Raw genomic sequence first — 16,223 nt, forward strand, 5'->3', positions numbered from 1 at the left:
TCAGCAGGCCCGGTCAGCAGTCCCGGCCAATCGGGACCTGCCACGTGGCAAGACCACGTCGTTCCGGAACGGGCCACGTTGGCGATCCGCGTAGGCGCGATCGGACGGCCCAGATGAAATCGCACGGACGGTCCAGATTCAATCAAAAACGGACGGCCCAGATTAAAACAAAATGGACGGCTGAGATCAAAAGGCAAAGGGTTATAAATAGAACCCCCACACCAAACCACAAACCCTAGCCGCCTGCCGCTCGCTGGAGAAGACAAACCAGAAGCCGGACGCCGCCACCCGCCGCCGCACCGGGGAAATTTCCGACTGCCGATCGAGGTAAATTTCGTACCCCCGACTCGTTTTTCCACGCTGATTCCTCCTGTGGCTAAATCGGAGCTAAAATCCCGGCCAAACGGCCGGAATACACGGTCGAAGCCCAGCGGTGCCGCCGCGCCCCTTCTCGGTTTTTGCCTCCGATGAGGCCCTTCCCGGCCTCCGTTTGATGCAATTTTTATATCACCGTGATCACCATTCTTTTGTCTACAGGTTGACCGGAGCTGAATCACCAAAACACGAACCTCGCCGGAGAGCCGCCGTACCCGAGAGCGCCGCCGCCGGTAAGCTCCGTTTTTCCGTGATTTTTTGGCCCCCCGAGGGCCCTAGGGTTGTTTTATCGCAGGGACCAATGCGAGTGTGGCCGAATTCGGCCAGAAACGGCCGAAAATAGCCAACCCGAGGCGAATCGCCGCCGCCAGCGGCGATGCCGTCACCGGAGCACGGCGGAGCCGCCGTGCCGGAGTTGCGATATTGGCCAAAAGGGGCCCTGGGCCTAATTTGGGATTTTTTGGAACACGTGCAGGTACCAGTAGTGCGTTTCAGTTCCCCGAGAAAAATTCAGGGAAAATTAGGGACAGCCTGTAGGCGCACTGTGAAGCTGTGTTCGGACCCCGAAACGTGTAAGGACCCCTTACCTTATTTCCTATCACGGTTTTAAAGTTCAATAAATGATAAAACGGTATTTCATGAGTCAACGAATGTGTGAAATTGCTTAAGGTCGCTAATAGAGCCCAAGTCTAGTGTATTTGTCGGTTAACTGTTATTTGGCCTGTTTTACAGTTTTAAATGCAGCATGAGGTTCGATGTTTTCATTTTATAGTTTCGTGTGCATATTTTACTGTTTTATTGATTATGGATTAAAAGACCGGGATATTGATGCTGTATGTTGTCTGTTTAGTATAAATTACTGTTTGTTTGCTTGTATGTGGATTAATGATGCTGACTGAGGAAAAAGAGAATGAAAAATTATGTAAATGGGTAATGGTATAATGTGGTCAGCCTGACTAGATATCCTGGGAGATGGTGGACGGACCGGGTCCGTAAGGAACCCTACCGGGATTATGGTCTCCCATACCGGACGGGGTATGGAGATCTTATGTGTTTTGGCGCCCATACTGGACGAGGTATGGGGACGGCCCGTTTCACCCTCATACCGGACGGGGTAATGAGGTCTATATTTTAGCGCCCATACCGGACGGGGTATGGGGACGGCCCGTTTCACCCTCATACCGGACGGGGTAATGAGGTCTATGGTTTGGCACTCATACCGGACGGGGTATGGGGACGGCCCTGGAATGGATTTCAAGTGTTAAGGATTAACGGGTAGCAGGACCCCTATGGATCCCCATGGATACTAGTGGGCTGGTGAATCAAGAAAATATGTTGTGTAACGATTGAATTACGAAAAGTTTGATAGGTATTATGTTATACAGTTCATATATATGTTTTCATGATGATGATGATGTTATTGCTTTCGGATATTATTTTTATGAATTTCACCGAGGTAAGTGAATGGTAAAGGTTTTATTATTATTAAAAGGATTTGTTGTAAATTATGCTCCATTGGTCTTTTTGTGTTTTCTACCCACCTTTACCTCCGTGACGGTGAGATATCGTGATGTCTTTACTGGGCCAGTGTAGCTCATTTCTTATTTAATCATTTCAGATCAAGAGGACATCGTTCCCGAGCCGGTTCCGCAGGAGGACGACGAAGGGGACGCCTAAAGACTCCCTAGTCACATTCGTAGTTTTTTTTACTTTCAAGTTTCTCCTTTAGGTAGTTTAATCTTTTATATTTTATGAGCACATTTTTGGTTTTTAGTGTAAGGGATGTTATTCAAATTTTGACTTCGCTTCCGCATTTGATATTTATAATATAATTTTCATTTTAAATTTCCGGGGCTGCTACATATGATTTCATGATGATTATGATGTTATTGCTTTCGTATACTGTTTTATGGATTTCACCGAGGTAAGTGGATGGTGAAGGATTTATTATTGATAAAAGAATTTGTTGTAAATTATACTCCATTGGTCTTTTTGTATTTTTTACCCACCTTTACCTCCGTGACGGTGAGATATCGTGATGTCTTTACTGGGCTAGTGTAGCTCATTCCTTATTTAATCATTTCAGATCAGGAAGACATCGTTCCCGAGCCAGTTCCGCAGGAGGACGACGAAGGGGACGCCTAAAGACTTCATAGTCATATACGTAACTTTTACTTTCAAGTTTCTCCTTTAGGTAGTTTGATCTTTTATATTTTGTGAGCACGCTTTTGGTTTTAGTGTAAGGGATGTTAATCGGATTTTTGACTTCGCTTCCGCATTTGATATTTTTAATATACATTTCATTTTAAATTTACGGGGCCGTTACAATGTATATGAGAAATCAACATTTCGTGAAATTATTATTATTTGTTTTAACTTTCATTGAAATTTCTTCGTCATTAATTATAATGAGACTATAATAGGTGAAACTAAAAATTGACCAATTTATAATAATTTGTATGTGAAAATCGTGAATCGAAATTAAAAACTTGATTCGATTATTAACAGTTTTGATAATAGATATCATATGTATGTATATGAAAAATCAACATTTCGTGAAATTACTTTTTTTCTTAGAACTTTCATTGAAGTTTCTTTCTCATTAATTATAATGAGACTATAATAGGTGAAACTAAAATTTGACCAATTTATAATAATATGTGTGTGAAAATCATGAATCGAAATTCAAAACTTGATTCGATTATTAACAGTTTTGATAATATATATCATATGTATGTATATGAGAAATCAACATTTCGTGAAATTATTATTTTTGTTTTTAACTTTCATTGAAATTTCTTCGTCATTAATTATAATGAGACTATAATAAGTGAAACTAAAAATTGACCAATTTATAATAATTTGTATGTGAAAATCGTGAATCGAAATTAAAAACTTGATTCGATTATTAACAGTTTTGATAATAGATATCATATGTATGTATATGAAAAATCAACATTTCGTGAAATTACTTTTTTTCTTAGAACTTTCATTGAAGTTTCTTTCTCATTAATTATAATGAGACTATAATAGGTGAAACTAAAATTTGACCAATTTATAATAATATGTGTGTGAAAATCATGAATCGAAATTCAAAACTTGATTCGATTATTAACAGTTTTGATAATATATATCATATGTATGTATATGAGAAATTAACATTTCGTGAAATTATTATTTTTTTTTTAACTTTCATTGAAATTTCTTCGTCATTAATTATAATGAGACTATAATAGGTGAAACTAAAAATTGACCAATTTATAATAATTTGTATGTGAAAATCGTGAATCGAAATTAAAAACTTGATTCGATTATTAACAGTTTTGATAATAGATATCATATGTATGTATATAAAAAATCAACATTTCGTGAAATTACTTTTTTTCTTAGAACTTTCATTGAAGTTTCTTTCTCATTAATTATAATGAGACTATAATAGGTGAAACTAAAATTTGACCAATTTATAATAATATGTGTGTGAAAATCATGAATCGAAATTCAAAACTTGATTCGATTATTAACAGTTTTGATAATATATATCATATGTATGTATATGAGAAATTAACATTTCGTGAAATTATTATTTTTTTTTTAACTTTCATTGAAATTTCTTCGTCATTAATTATAATGAGACTATAATAGGTGAAACTAAAAATTGACCAATTTATAATAATTTGTATGTGAAAATCGTGAATCGAAATTAAAAACTTGATTCGATTATTAACAGTTTTGATAATAGATATCATATGTATGTATATAAAAAATCAACATTTCGTGAAATTACTTTTTTTCTTAGAACTTTCATTGAAGTTTCTTTCTCATTAATTATAATGAGACTATAATAGGTGAAACTAAAATTTGACCAATTTATAATAATATGTGTGTGAAAATCATGAATCGAAATTCAAAACTTGATTCGATTATTAACAGTTTTGATAATATATATCATATGTATGTATATGAGAAATCAACATTTCGTTAAATTATTATTTTTTTTTTAACTTTCATTGAAATTTCTTCGTCATTAATTATAATGAGACTATAATAGGTGAAACTAAAAATTGACCAATTTATAATAATTTGTATGTGAAAATCGTGAATCGAAATTAAAAACTTGATTCGATTATTAACAGTTTTGATAATAGATATCATATGTATGTATATGAAAAATCAACATTTCGTGAAATTACTTTTTTTCTTAGAATTTTCATCGAAATTTCTTCGTCTTTAATTATAACGAGATAGTAAATTTCATAAACTTTTGAATCTTAATATAATGAATTATTAAAAAAGAAATTATAAATTTTTAAATTAAAATCACCAATTTATAACAATTTATGTATGGAAATCGTGAACCAAAATTCAAAGTTTGGTTCCATCATTAATAGTTTTCATAATAAATATCATATATATATATATGTATATATGAAAACTCAAATTTTCATAAATTTTTTATTTTTATTTTTTTGAAGGAACTTTCATTGAAATTTATTAGTAACTAATTATTAAGATTTAGATAGAATTTTGATTTTTCTTGTTCCAAATTCACGATGAAATATGTATCTAACAACATATATATATATGTGTGTGTGTGTATAATCTAGAACTGTGGGACTCGGAAATAGTAACAGTCATTATATATATTCGTTGACGTCATGATGTGAATCGATATCTAGAAGATTACGTATACATTTATATTAATCTAATACAAATTACAGGTATAATATGTACATGATATATATGTATATGTATATATATATATCGTTGTCAAAATGACTGGTAAAGATTAGGTTAAGGTTTGATTAGAAGTCAATATCATCGGCATTAAATCTCCCATCATTTGCTGTGACAGCTTCTTGATCATCAGCTTGATGATTGATAAAATGGGATATGCCCATGGATATACATATACATATATATATATATATATATATATATCTCTGTGTGTGTGTGCGTGCGTGCGCGTTTACACCATGTTTCATTATATATATATATATATATATATATATATACATATGTGTTTACATTATTATCATCATTAAATATCTAATCTATAATAAATTATGAATAAATTATTAGTTTTTACATTCATGTGTTTTCAGAGAATTTGGTTTCTTTGTTCTTTTGTGAATGACAATATTTTTTAAGTTTTACAATTTTTTGAAAAAATCATATATATTTATACACATCTTTATATTATCATATGTATTTATACACATCTTTGTAATTGAGATAATTAAAGTAGAAGTAAAATAATTTTATAGAAATCAAGTATTAAAAATAATATTTTGAAATCTTCTAATTTTATAATTTATTTCGCTCTTATTTATTATTATTAATTAATTCGTATATTAGTAGAAAAAATATAAATAATTTTCAAAAATAATTTTTCTTTTTAAAATATATGTATTAAAGAAAACTTTAGTTTTATTATATAAAGTAAATTAATCAATACTTAAAATGTCATCTTAATTGATTATGTAACGACCGGGTATTATAGATTAGCCATGACTATATTTCTAACTTTGATTTTTTAATTTTTTTTATATATTAAAAGAGATTACAAAAATTTAATATATTATGTAAATTATCAGATGGTATCCTATTACGACCATATCATATTGAATCTAAAAAATTAGGTCATAAGGCAGATCATCCAAAATACGTACTCCAAATTAAATGTGTTGATCATAAACTGTATGATTGTTTAATACATAGTTTGCTTCTTGATAAACATGGTTAATATGCACTTGCCAATTAAAAAACAAAACCTGTTTGATTTTTTTGATCGGAAGAGAATAACTTTTGTTTTCACCACTCTTATCCTTAACTATTTAAACGGTACATAAATTATCCATTTTAATTTCGACACCTCATTGATTATTTGACTCAAATTCGCTAAATTATTAAATTTAAATTTGATTCGTAGTGATTTTTTTTTTATATTAAATAGTAGGTTTGAATTAGTAAAAAATAATATTAAAATAAAATAAATTCAGATTTAATGTATTAAGATCGAGTTGATTTCGAACCCAATAGATAAATATAAATGTATATGTCTGCGCAGATCTCACTGATTATCATTCCCATGACAAATTAAAATTAGTTAAGAATATATTAGAGAGTTGTTGATATTGTAATTACGAAGCATTGTATTATATCTCATATAAAACTAACTTACAACGGGGGAGTTTAATTATAATCTACAGTGAGATTATAAATTATTATATCATCATATATATATATATATAGTTTAAGTGGAGAACAACTAATAAAAAAATTATTATAATTAAAAATAATAAATTCCATTTTAATTTTGCTAAATATATATTATATTATATAAATCACATGTATAAAACGCGTAATATGTTCTTGGTAAAATATTAATGTAATACAGATCATGATTAGAATGAAGGCTAATTAATTACATGGGTGCCATGTGGGATGACCATTAAAATATTAAATAAAATAAAATAAATTAATAATAATATTATTATATATATATTTGTTGTATTAAATAATTAATAAATATTAGGAAAATAAAAAGAAGCGCGTTCATTTTTCGCAGGTGACAGGCGGTTAACACGTGGTGGCGGGCACGGGTTGGCTACTGTCCCCATGTTTTCATGCAACAAATCAGGGTTTTGTTTTGTTTTTTTTTTTTTAAAAAAATTAATTTTAAAGCTCCGAGAATATGCCGTTTTGCCTCCTTGTAATCCCCTCCATGTGTACATATTATATACTTATAGTATATTCTTTGCTTCAACTAAAATACTTCTATATAATTAATTATTACATATATATATATTAATTTTAAAATAAAAATTAATTAAATTCCCTGAAATTCAGTGTAAAAAAAGATGGTGGAGCGAAAAAGGGCGGTTAATTTTTCCCGCAAGTATGAACCATTTTGGAAACTTGGCTTCCAATTATGGAAAGTAAGTATATGCTAATTGACATATACATTTATATATATATATATAGCACACATGCACCACATAAATTTTCACATTTGATTCACATGTATCTTTTAATGTCTTCTCTTACAATAACCCATATGAGAATTTTATGATTACATCATTAATTTTAAAGTGTATTATTATTCGTACTTAATCATATACTAAAAAAATTTAGATTCGCCTCAATGGCTTAATAAAATTTTAATTGAATACATTTTGATGGTATCGTTGATCAAAAATTTTTAAAAAAGTTTTAACCATTTTTTTATTTAATTCTGTCGAGAATGAAATTAAATATTTTGTTTTAAAATATTAGTACTTGTAATTTTTGAAATTGGTAGTTTCGATTATAATTATAATTAATATCAAATGTAACTTTTATATATATATATGTATGTATCTTGCCTTATTGATAACAACTTCATTAAAAAGTGCACAAAAGAGTCAAAGAGTTAAAAGTAACCCATCACCTTTAACAAAATCTGAAAGAAGAAAAAAAAAAAAAAAGATTATCCAATAATTTTTGTATAAAAAGTATGGATATATAAGAATAAATATTATAATTAATATAGCATCTTATAATAATAATAATAATTAAAATTATTAGAAACTAAAAAAATAATTAATTAAGAAATTTATAGAGACACATGTAGTGATTTAATGGAATAATAAGTTTCTTTAGACACAAGTTTTAATTTTGTTGAAGCAACCTGATAATTGTTATTGTCAGTGTGTGTATATATATGTATATGTATATGTATATGTATATGTTTTGAATAATTAATACATAATATTTAATTAGTAATTAATTAAAACAATTAAGAGGAGTCATTTGCTGCATAGATTCAGGGAATAATTCACGTGACAACATGACCTGGTTCATCTCATTCTTTCTATACGTTCATTAATTTCCACCTGGTCATTCACCTGCAAAATTATATATTTGTATAGTGTATATATACACATTTTTATTATCATAAATTCAAAAACAAAGAATTCTGCTCGATGTAGATTAGTATAAGATAATTTTTATTATAACAAAGTATTAATTTAATGAACTTTACAATTGATTTTACACCAGCAGGAATTAATTAAGAAGATAAGGGAAAAATGAAGAAATAATTGCACTATATAGTAAGAAAGAATACATGTACATATACATATATCTAATGTTCATGGTACCTGATCTATGTACTATCATGTCAATAAATTTAAATTCAAACCCTGAAAATCAATGAAAATATCTTTGGACACCATGAATCTATCTATACAATGTATTCTTCTCCTTTTTTTTTTTTTTTTTTTTTTCTTTTTGGAAATATTCCAAGCTAACTCTCACTACAAATTACCCAGCTGGAAAAGACTGCTTCAGATCATCACATGTATGTATATATCTGATAATAATCTTACTGTATGTATAATTAATCCTTGAATATCTTCACCCCAAATAATATCAATCAATTATCTTCTGCGTCAGTCTCTTCTTCTTCTTCTTCTTCTTCTTCTTGAATTAGTAGTCCCATAAACAATCTAAATCTGCAATATCATCATAATTAGATTTATTCTCCTGCTTCGAGACCACCGATGATATCTCAGTGGCGCTGACCCCGGTTTCTTGACTCACCATGGATTGATTCGACGAGAATTGCTCCATCTTGCACTGTCTTTCCAATTTTGGTTCTTCGTTTCTTGCTGCTAATGCTCGGAAAATCATCTCATTGCTTTCGAACCCCGAACGCGATACACTTGGAATTGCACCGCAAGTACTAGTCCTGTTGTAGCCAGGATTGAAATGAGATGTTTGGAAGGAGAAATTAGCTTGGTTTTGGGGGTTGAAAATGTTGGCGCTAATCTGAGATTGAGGAATGTAGTTGTTGCTGTTGTTGATCATGTTTGCATGAGAGAAAGGATAGTTTCCATCTGAGGATCTTGCCGGTGCATTCATGGAGGTCTTGAATTCATTTTGATCTGTGGCAGGCAGTAGAGGAGAGGGGGAGAAGGTGGGTTCCATTAGGGGAGGCAGTGATGAAGGACAATCCATGAACTGATCAAGATGATGATCGCCAAAAGAGTTCATTCTCAACAGATGATGATCGGGTGTTAATGGAGTTTTCTTGATGCATGTGTTCTTATGAAAAACCCTACAAACCACCCATTCATCCTGTCAAAACGAACATATATATGTAAGTATTATATAGATATGTTCAATTGTATGTATATCAAGAATCTTGATTTACACAAAAGCAAAGAAAAAGACTACTCCATGAAAGAAACTCTTAACCAAACACTTCAAAAAAGCAAGAAGAAAGCTACATATAATTTCAACAAAAAGCAATCAATAAAAGAAAAAAGATCAAAGCTTTTAATTTCCCTTTTATAGAATCATCATTTTAACAGAAACCCAAAAGAAAAAAAGGAGTAAACGATCGAAATGAATATATAATATACGTACATATATACATGTTTTGTTGTTTAGTGAGAATAGTGCATACCTTTGCAGACCTAGGGAGATTGTAGTAAGAGAATTTTCCTTCAAGTCTATACTCATGCATAACCCAGTTGGTTTTCTCTCCTTTGGGAGCTCTCCCTCTGTAAAAAACAAGAGTCTTCTTCATCCCAACAAGACAACCTTTTCCTCTGTAAATCTCTTTGTCCTTTCCAGTTGCTTTCCAGTATCCAGCTTCTGTTGCTCGGTTAGTTCTCATACCGGTTGGATACTTTCTATCTTTCTGGCAGAAAAAGTACCACTCTTTCTCCCCCATCTTTGCTTTCTCTGCAAAAGAAAAACTCATTAAGATCAGAAGAAGAATTAAGAACAAGAAAGAAGGGGAGGAAGAAGAAGAAGATGATGATGATGATTACTTGGTAAATCCCAAGGTTCAGACTTGTTTAAATCAGCTTCACCAATAGCAAAAGCAGTGAAGTTGCTGTTAACCACCTTATGTGTCAGATAGTGAGTTATGATCTCTTCATCCGTGGGATGGAATCGAAAACCAGGAGGCAAATCCATGAGATCATCTCCTTTGTTAACAACTGTTTCTTGATCATCCATGGCTGCAATTAATTCTAAGCATCAAACTTTATTGTCTTTCCTATTATTATGAAATAACCAAAAGCAAACACGGTTATTTGGTGCCGCTGAAACCGAAGAGGGTAATAAGAAACAAAGGGGAAGGGGATTTTATAAATATATGGAGGGATTTAAGAGAGAAAGGTGATGAAGATGAGAGAAAAAAGATTAAAAGAGTTGCAGAGAGGATTCAAAGAAAAAGCGGTTAAGAAAAGTATAAGAAAGAGATAAAAGGGTGCTTAAATAGAGGAGCTTCTTGAAAAGACTCCATGGGGGGGGGGAGGAAGAAGAGGAGGAAGAAGAAGAAGAAGAAGATGACAGATCCGTAAGCTGCAAGGAACTTGTTGAAGAAGCCTGATTGAGAAATTCAATTGTATTTTGTTTCTTTCTTTATTTGTTTTCTTATATTTAATTTATTCTGTGTTGTCTTCCTTCTCCTTTCTTTTAGCCATATCTACCTGTTTGAAAACGAGTGTATAAATTATTATTATTATTATTATTATTATTTTTAAAAAAATAAAAAATAAAAAATAAAGAAGAGGAAATGGTTAAAAATGGAGCTTTCTATTTTTTATGAATGGACCCATTTTCATTCATTCTACCCCCAATTTGGATTTAATTATTTGACATTTATCTCCTTAAAAACCCTAATTTGATATCCCACTTGGTAAAAAATAAAAAAAAAAATGGAATTTTTTAAAAAATAATTTTAATATGTCGAATTAAATTTTTAGAAAACTAAAATTTTTTTATCTTTGTACAAAAAAAAAAAAAAAAAAAAAAGTAAATTTGGATAAGATAAGATTGGAAATTGAAATTTTAGTAGAGAGTAAAACTTTTCTTGGTTTGAAAATTATGATATTAATACAAAAATGAGAATATACTTTTGAATTGGATTCTGTTCAAATTGCTAATTAAAGTATATAAAATAATTATATAATTACTTTCTGGGTTTATATTATCATGATCGATATATGAATTGTCAAACATAAATTTATGGGTGGCTCAGTTTTAGGTTGATTTTTGTTGGCTTGGCTCATCTATATTTTTGACCTATATATATATATATATATATGGGGATATAGATATATATAATTATGTATGTGTATGTGTAAATGATATCATCAAATTGGATTTAATGGAAAAATGATAATTTTTTTGGCCATTCAAAGAAAGGTGATCTGAATAAGGGAAGCTCCAAGACTAATACTAGTTATGAATCCCAAAACAAAAGTCAAAATGAAAAAGAAAAAATAAACAGATATGAAACTTCAAAGAAATATATATATATATATATACATGTATATGTATGTATATATATTTGACAACATATGCAGAATATTCATGCTAGCTGTCTTGTTCAATTTTATTGCAGGCTTAATCTGTTCAATCAACAAGACCCATTAGTTTGAATGTAGAAATTAATCTTAATTATTATTTATATATAATAAAATTCTTTTTCTTCATAATTAATTTTCAACAAACAGATTATTTTCACATTCTTTGTTTAGTAAATAATATTTAAATATAGAAAATAAAGATTTTAATTTTGGGTAATTTTATTTAAAATAATTTTGAAAATTATCTTTAATTTTTAAATATATAGTAAAATATTATTATCTGCCATAAATTTTCAGGATTTAATTTCATCTTGTGAATCTCTTAATTAATTTTAATATATTTTAATGGTCCGTTTTTTATATTAACCTAAAATATTTTTGACCATTTATATACATACATTATACATATTATATGTGTTTCACGACAAGGGTCTCGGCATATAGAGACAATTTTATAGGTGGAATTGCATACTGCAGGTTAATGCTTTGACTTAAACAATAGCTTTAATTAATCCCTTTTTAAAGATCTTTGTCAAAATTAATAGTATACCTTTCTAATTGGGGTTTTTATATATATATATATATATATTTATTAATTAAATAAAATAATATAAATAAACTTAAAATAAAACATATATAAATACATAATATGACTCAAATTTATGATATTTTTTTATTATATAAAAAAAAAAAAAACATTCAGATAACTACTACAAAATATAATTTATATTATTTGACAAAATGGTGTAATTAAATTAATGGCAAAAGAGAACGAAACGCGGCGTTTTACTTTAGTCGGGATAAATAAAAATAAAAACGTTAAAACATTCCGGCGCGGAGAAGTTGAAAATATTGTTCGCCAAAAAAATATATAAAAAAAATAAATTACGGTTCTGACAATAACTCCGTTTAAAAAATTAATTAGTTTGAGATTTTGCATTTGCCTCGAAATTGCTCCACACAAAAAAATTAATTAAGTGGTAATTAAAATAGTTATTAATTGGATAATGTGAAAATTAATATGGGATTAAGTGTGAAAATTAGGTGGTTAAAGTTGAATGATTAGGTGGGGTCCAACCAAATCCAAACCACGTGTTGACATACTGTGATTCTGATGCTGATGAGATGGTGCTGAGTTGGCTCTTTACTTTCCATCTCAGCTTTTCTTTTCCGTTCACATTTCTTTTGCCACGTCATCACTTAATTTCTTTTAAACAACTGTCAACTTTATATATATATATATATATATATTTTTTCCATATAAAACATTTATTATTTATAGAAATTAGATTTTTTTAAAAATTATGATGCAATTAATTGTAATATATTATTTTATACTATTAAATTATACGGAAGAGAGTTTCTCTAAGAAGACGTGTGGACCCCACAAGGGTTGAGAAAGTTTTCAAGCTTTACCCAAAAAAAAAAAAAAAAAAAAAAAAAAAACACTGTTGACTTTGGCCCCAAGCGAAACTGCCAAGCAAAGAAGCCTCCCCCAATCCCCAATCCCCTGACGCATGCTGACATCATCACAATCCCAAATCATTTACTTACCCGTCGCGATTGGTCCACGTGTCTCGTTCTGGGGAGCTACCCTGTGGAGGCGCAACACATTATTCACACCCTCGCTCTTCATCTTTTTTATTTTTAATTTTAATTTTTTTTTTAGTTTTTCTTGAAAATTATAATTTCAACTAAGAATATATTCTCTCTGAATTTGAAATTTCTATTATTATTTCAACAAAAAATCATTCTATTTTTATTTAATTTTTTTTTTAAATATTATATTCAGAAACCCATTGTGTAATTAATTTATTTTTTCTAAAATATACAGAAAAATATACCTAAATATTTATGGTGTCTACTTTTAGAAATATAAAATGGTTTCTATTTATACATAATATAACAAAATAATATTTTCCAAAAATAATAAACCCACAAGTATTACTGAGATTCTTCTTAAATTAATTTATTTTTCTTTTATTCTCACCATAAAAATGAGGGGATTATGATGTCATTCAACTACGCCGATGAGTGATGATGGGTAGTAATATGTCAATTTAAATATATATATATATATATATATATACAACTTGGGTACTGCATAATTTGTCATATTTTTTAATCTTATAGTTAATTAATTTTTAATTTTTTATTGACAATCTTAAACCTTAATCTCTTTAATTAATACTATATTCCATACTTGCGAATCAAGTGGGGCAGCTATACATATATACATATATATATATATCCTCTGAATTATTATTATTATTATTAATTGAAGGGTCATGTGGAAACATAAAATAATAATAATAATTAAGAAAATTAAGATGATACAGTGTTTGATGGTTTGAGACAGATAGAATAATTAGAGATGAGAGTAAGGGACTTAAGCTTAAGCATTATGTCACTATGAAAGAGATAATCTTTTCTAATCTCGTAATTAATTAAGTAATTAATTTTCATTAAATTAAAGAGTGATTTTGATCCTTCAAAAGTCAAATTACATGACTTTTTCATTTGGTTTGGTAGAGTTTTTTTTTTCTTTTTATTATTAAAGTCCACCTTCTAGCCCACCCTATCCTCTCTCTCTCTCTCTCTCTCTCTCTCTCTCTCTCTCTCTATATATATATATATATATATACACAGAGAGAGAGAGAGAGAGAGACAGACATATAAGTATATAGATATATACAGTATGTGTTTGATGTGTCCATTAATTAAGAGTATTACATCCAACTGCCCTAACTATTAAACTAACAGATAACTGTTGAAGAAAGTAACAGAAATAAGCAATGTGACAGAAATGTCCCTCTCTTGATTACTACCCAAAAACCACAAAATAGAAACCAATTCCTTCTAGGTTTATAATTATTGGATGATGAATTAAATACTGATTATAATGTATATGTATATATATATAAAGTTTATAATGTATGAAATATAAATGGGTAAGAGCAAATTAGGAACAAATGATGATAAATCAGAAAATTATAAAACATTGTTTTTAGGGTTTTTCTAAAAAATACACCAAAAGATAAAAATATTTTCTTCTTCCACTTAGATCCCTTGGGAGAATATTTTTTTAGCCATTATCGTTATTATTATCACTATTTTTATTATTATTATTATCGATACCGTTGTGTTGAAACTATTTAATTAACCATCTGGGGTTTTAATATACTCTATATCTTGACTATTTTTTTTTTCCAATTAGCAATCAATATATTTCTGAGCCAGCTTGATATATGCAAACAGTTTTGTAGTCATGCATGCACCAATTATACAGCACGAAATTTTCTCTTTCACTTTAGCAAAGCTATATATATATATATATGTATATATATTGATTGTTGGCTTAAAAGCATGTTAATTACAGCAAGTGCATGCATTAATTAATGCAGATTGTTTGCAATTATATAAGTGATTAATCAGGGTAGGTTGACGAAGAGGGTTGCTTTAAAAAGACTGGGAATCATTGAAAATAATTCTCCAATAATTCACATATGAATTCTTTTAGGAAATTAATAAGCAAATTTGTGACAGTTAATGATGTCAAGGATGCTGCTAATCAAAGCAAAACAATAAACCTGTTTATAAAAACATAATGGCTTATCCAAATTATGTGAGTTTGTGTACAAGTTTAGGATAAAAATATTGGGTTAAGAGTTAAAAGTTTATTACTTTTAATCCAATTTCAAATAAATAAAATGTATAAACATAGTTTAGTATAATACAATGAAAATTTTAAACATTCAATATGGATATAAGAATAATATCGAACACAGATGAAATAGAATCACTCGATAAAAATACATATACAAGTTATATATTAGGTGTATTATGTTAAGCATTTTAAAAAATTGTAATATAAATATGCATTAGATCAATAAACAGATGTATATTTTTTATCTTTTGGTCGTATTACTACTGTGCTGAACTTAACCATGTAATCTTAACGTTATTTTAGTTCAATGCAAAATGAGTACAAACATTCTATTGAGTAAATAAAAAGTTCTAGCTAAAAATATAATTAGCATAAAAATATAAAATACTTAAAATGTTATTTAATTAGTGTTAGAACGAACATTAACTTGTACTTGTAATATAAAACACGATGTATAAAATATAAATAAACACTATACGTATTAAATTGAATGCTGATACGATACGAAAAATAAAATAAATTATCGTCGCAAACATTATAAAACATGAGAGATCATGAACAATCTCATAAACATTTTGTACTCAGCGCGAACTTGCACAGTTTGCAGCTACAGAAACTAGCAATGAAGAGAGAGAGAGAGAGAGAGGAGGGTGAAGAGAGTTTAAAATACATTTGATTTAAGTATTTGTAATGTGTAAACACATTCGTTTACTTGCATGTTAGAGTTTATTACAGTTAAGTAGCAGCTAATTAGTAGAGAAAATTATATTTGGTATATTTTTAACGATTAGTCACTGCAAAATCACGTTTTG

The 16,223-nt window shown here is 29.2% G+C and overlaps 1 protein-coding gene across 1 annotated transcript; it reads right to left on the bottom strand.

The window, feature by feature from the left end:
* Nucleotides 1-8,721: 8,721 nt before the first annotated feature.
* Nucleotides 8,722-10,611, bottom strand: LOC110819852 (NAC domain-containing protein 87-like). The gene is made up of 3 exons (XM_022049177.2): nt 10,197-10,611; nt 9,827-10,107; nt 8,722-9,495 (listed from the first exon to the last, which is right to left on the bottom strand). The coding sequence occupies exons 1-3, from the start codon at nt 10,384-10,386 to the stop codon at nt 8,845-8,847; spliced, it is 1,122 nt and encodes a 373-aa protein (XP_021904869.1). The 5' UTR covers nt 10,387-10,611; the 3' UTR covers nt 8,722-8,844.
* Nucleotides 10,612-16,223: the final 5,612 nt, after the last annotated feature.

This window comes from Carica papaya, chromosome 6, assembly GCF_054855325.1.
Source record: "Carica papaya isolate Zhongbai chromosome 6, ASM5485532v1, whole genome shotgun sequence".
NCBI lineage: Eukaryota > Viridiplantae > Streptophyta > Magnoliopsida > Brassicales > Caricaceae > Carica > Carica papaya.

Bases quoted from the DNA above. Each gene is read 5' to 3' on its own strand.
- LOC110819852 (XM_022049177.2), bottom strand. From the start codon at position 10,386: ATGGATGATCAAGAAACAGTTGTTAACAAAGGAGATGATCTCATGGAT. The intron at 10,108-10,196 runs GTAATCATCATC...TTTCTTTTGCAG, and splicing joins TGAACCTTGGGATTTACCAA to AGAAAGCAAAGATGGGGGAG. The intron at 9,496-9,826 runs GTATGCACTATT...TCGTTTTGACAG, and splicing joins ATCTCCCTAGGTCTGCAAAG to GATGAATGGGTGGTTTGTAG.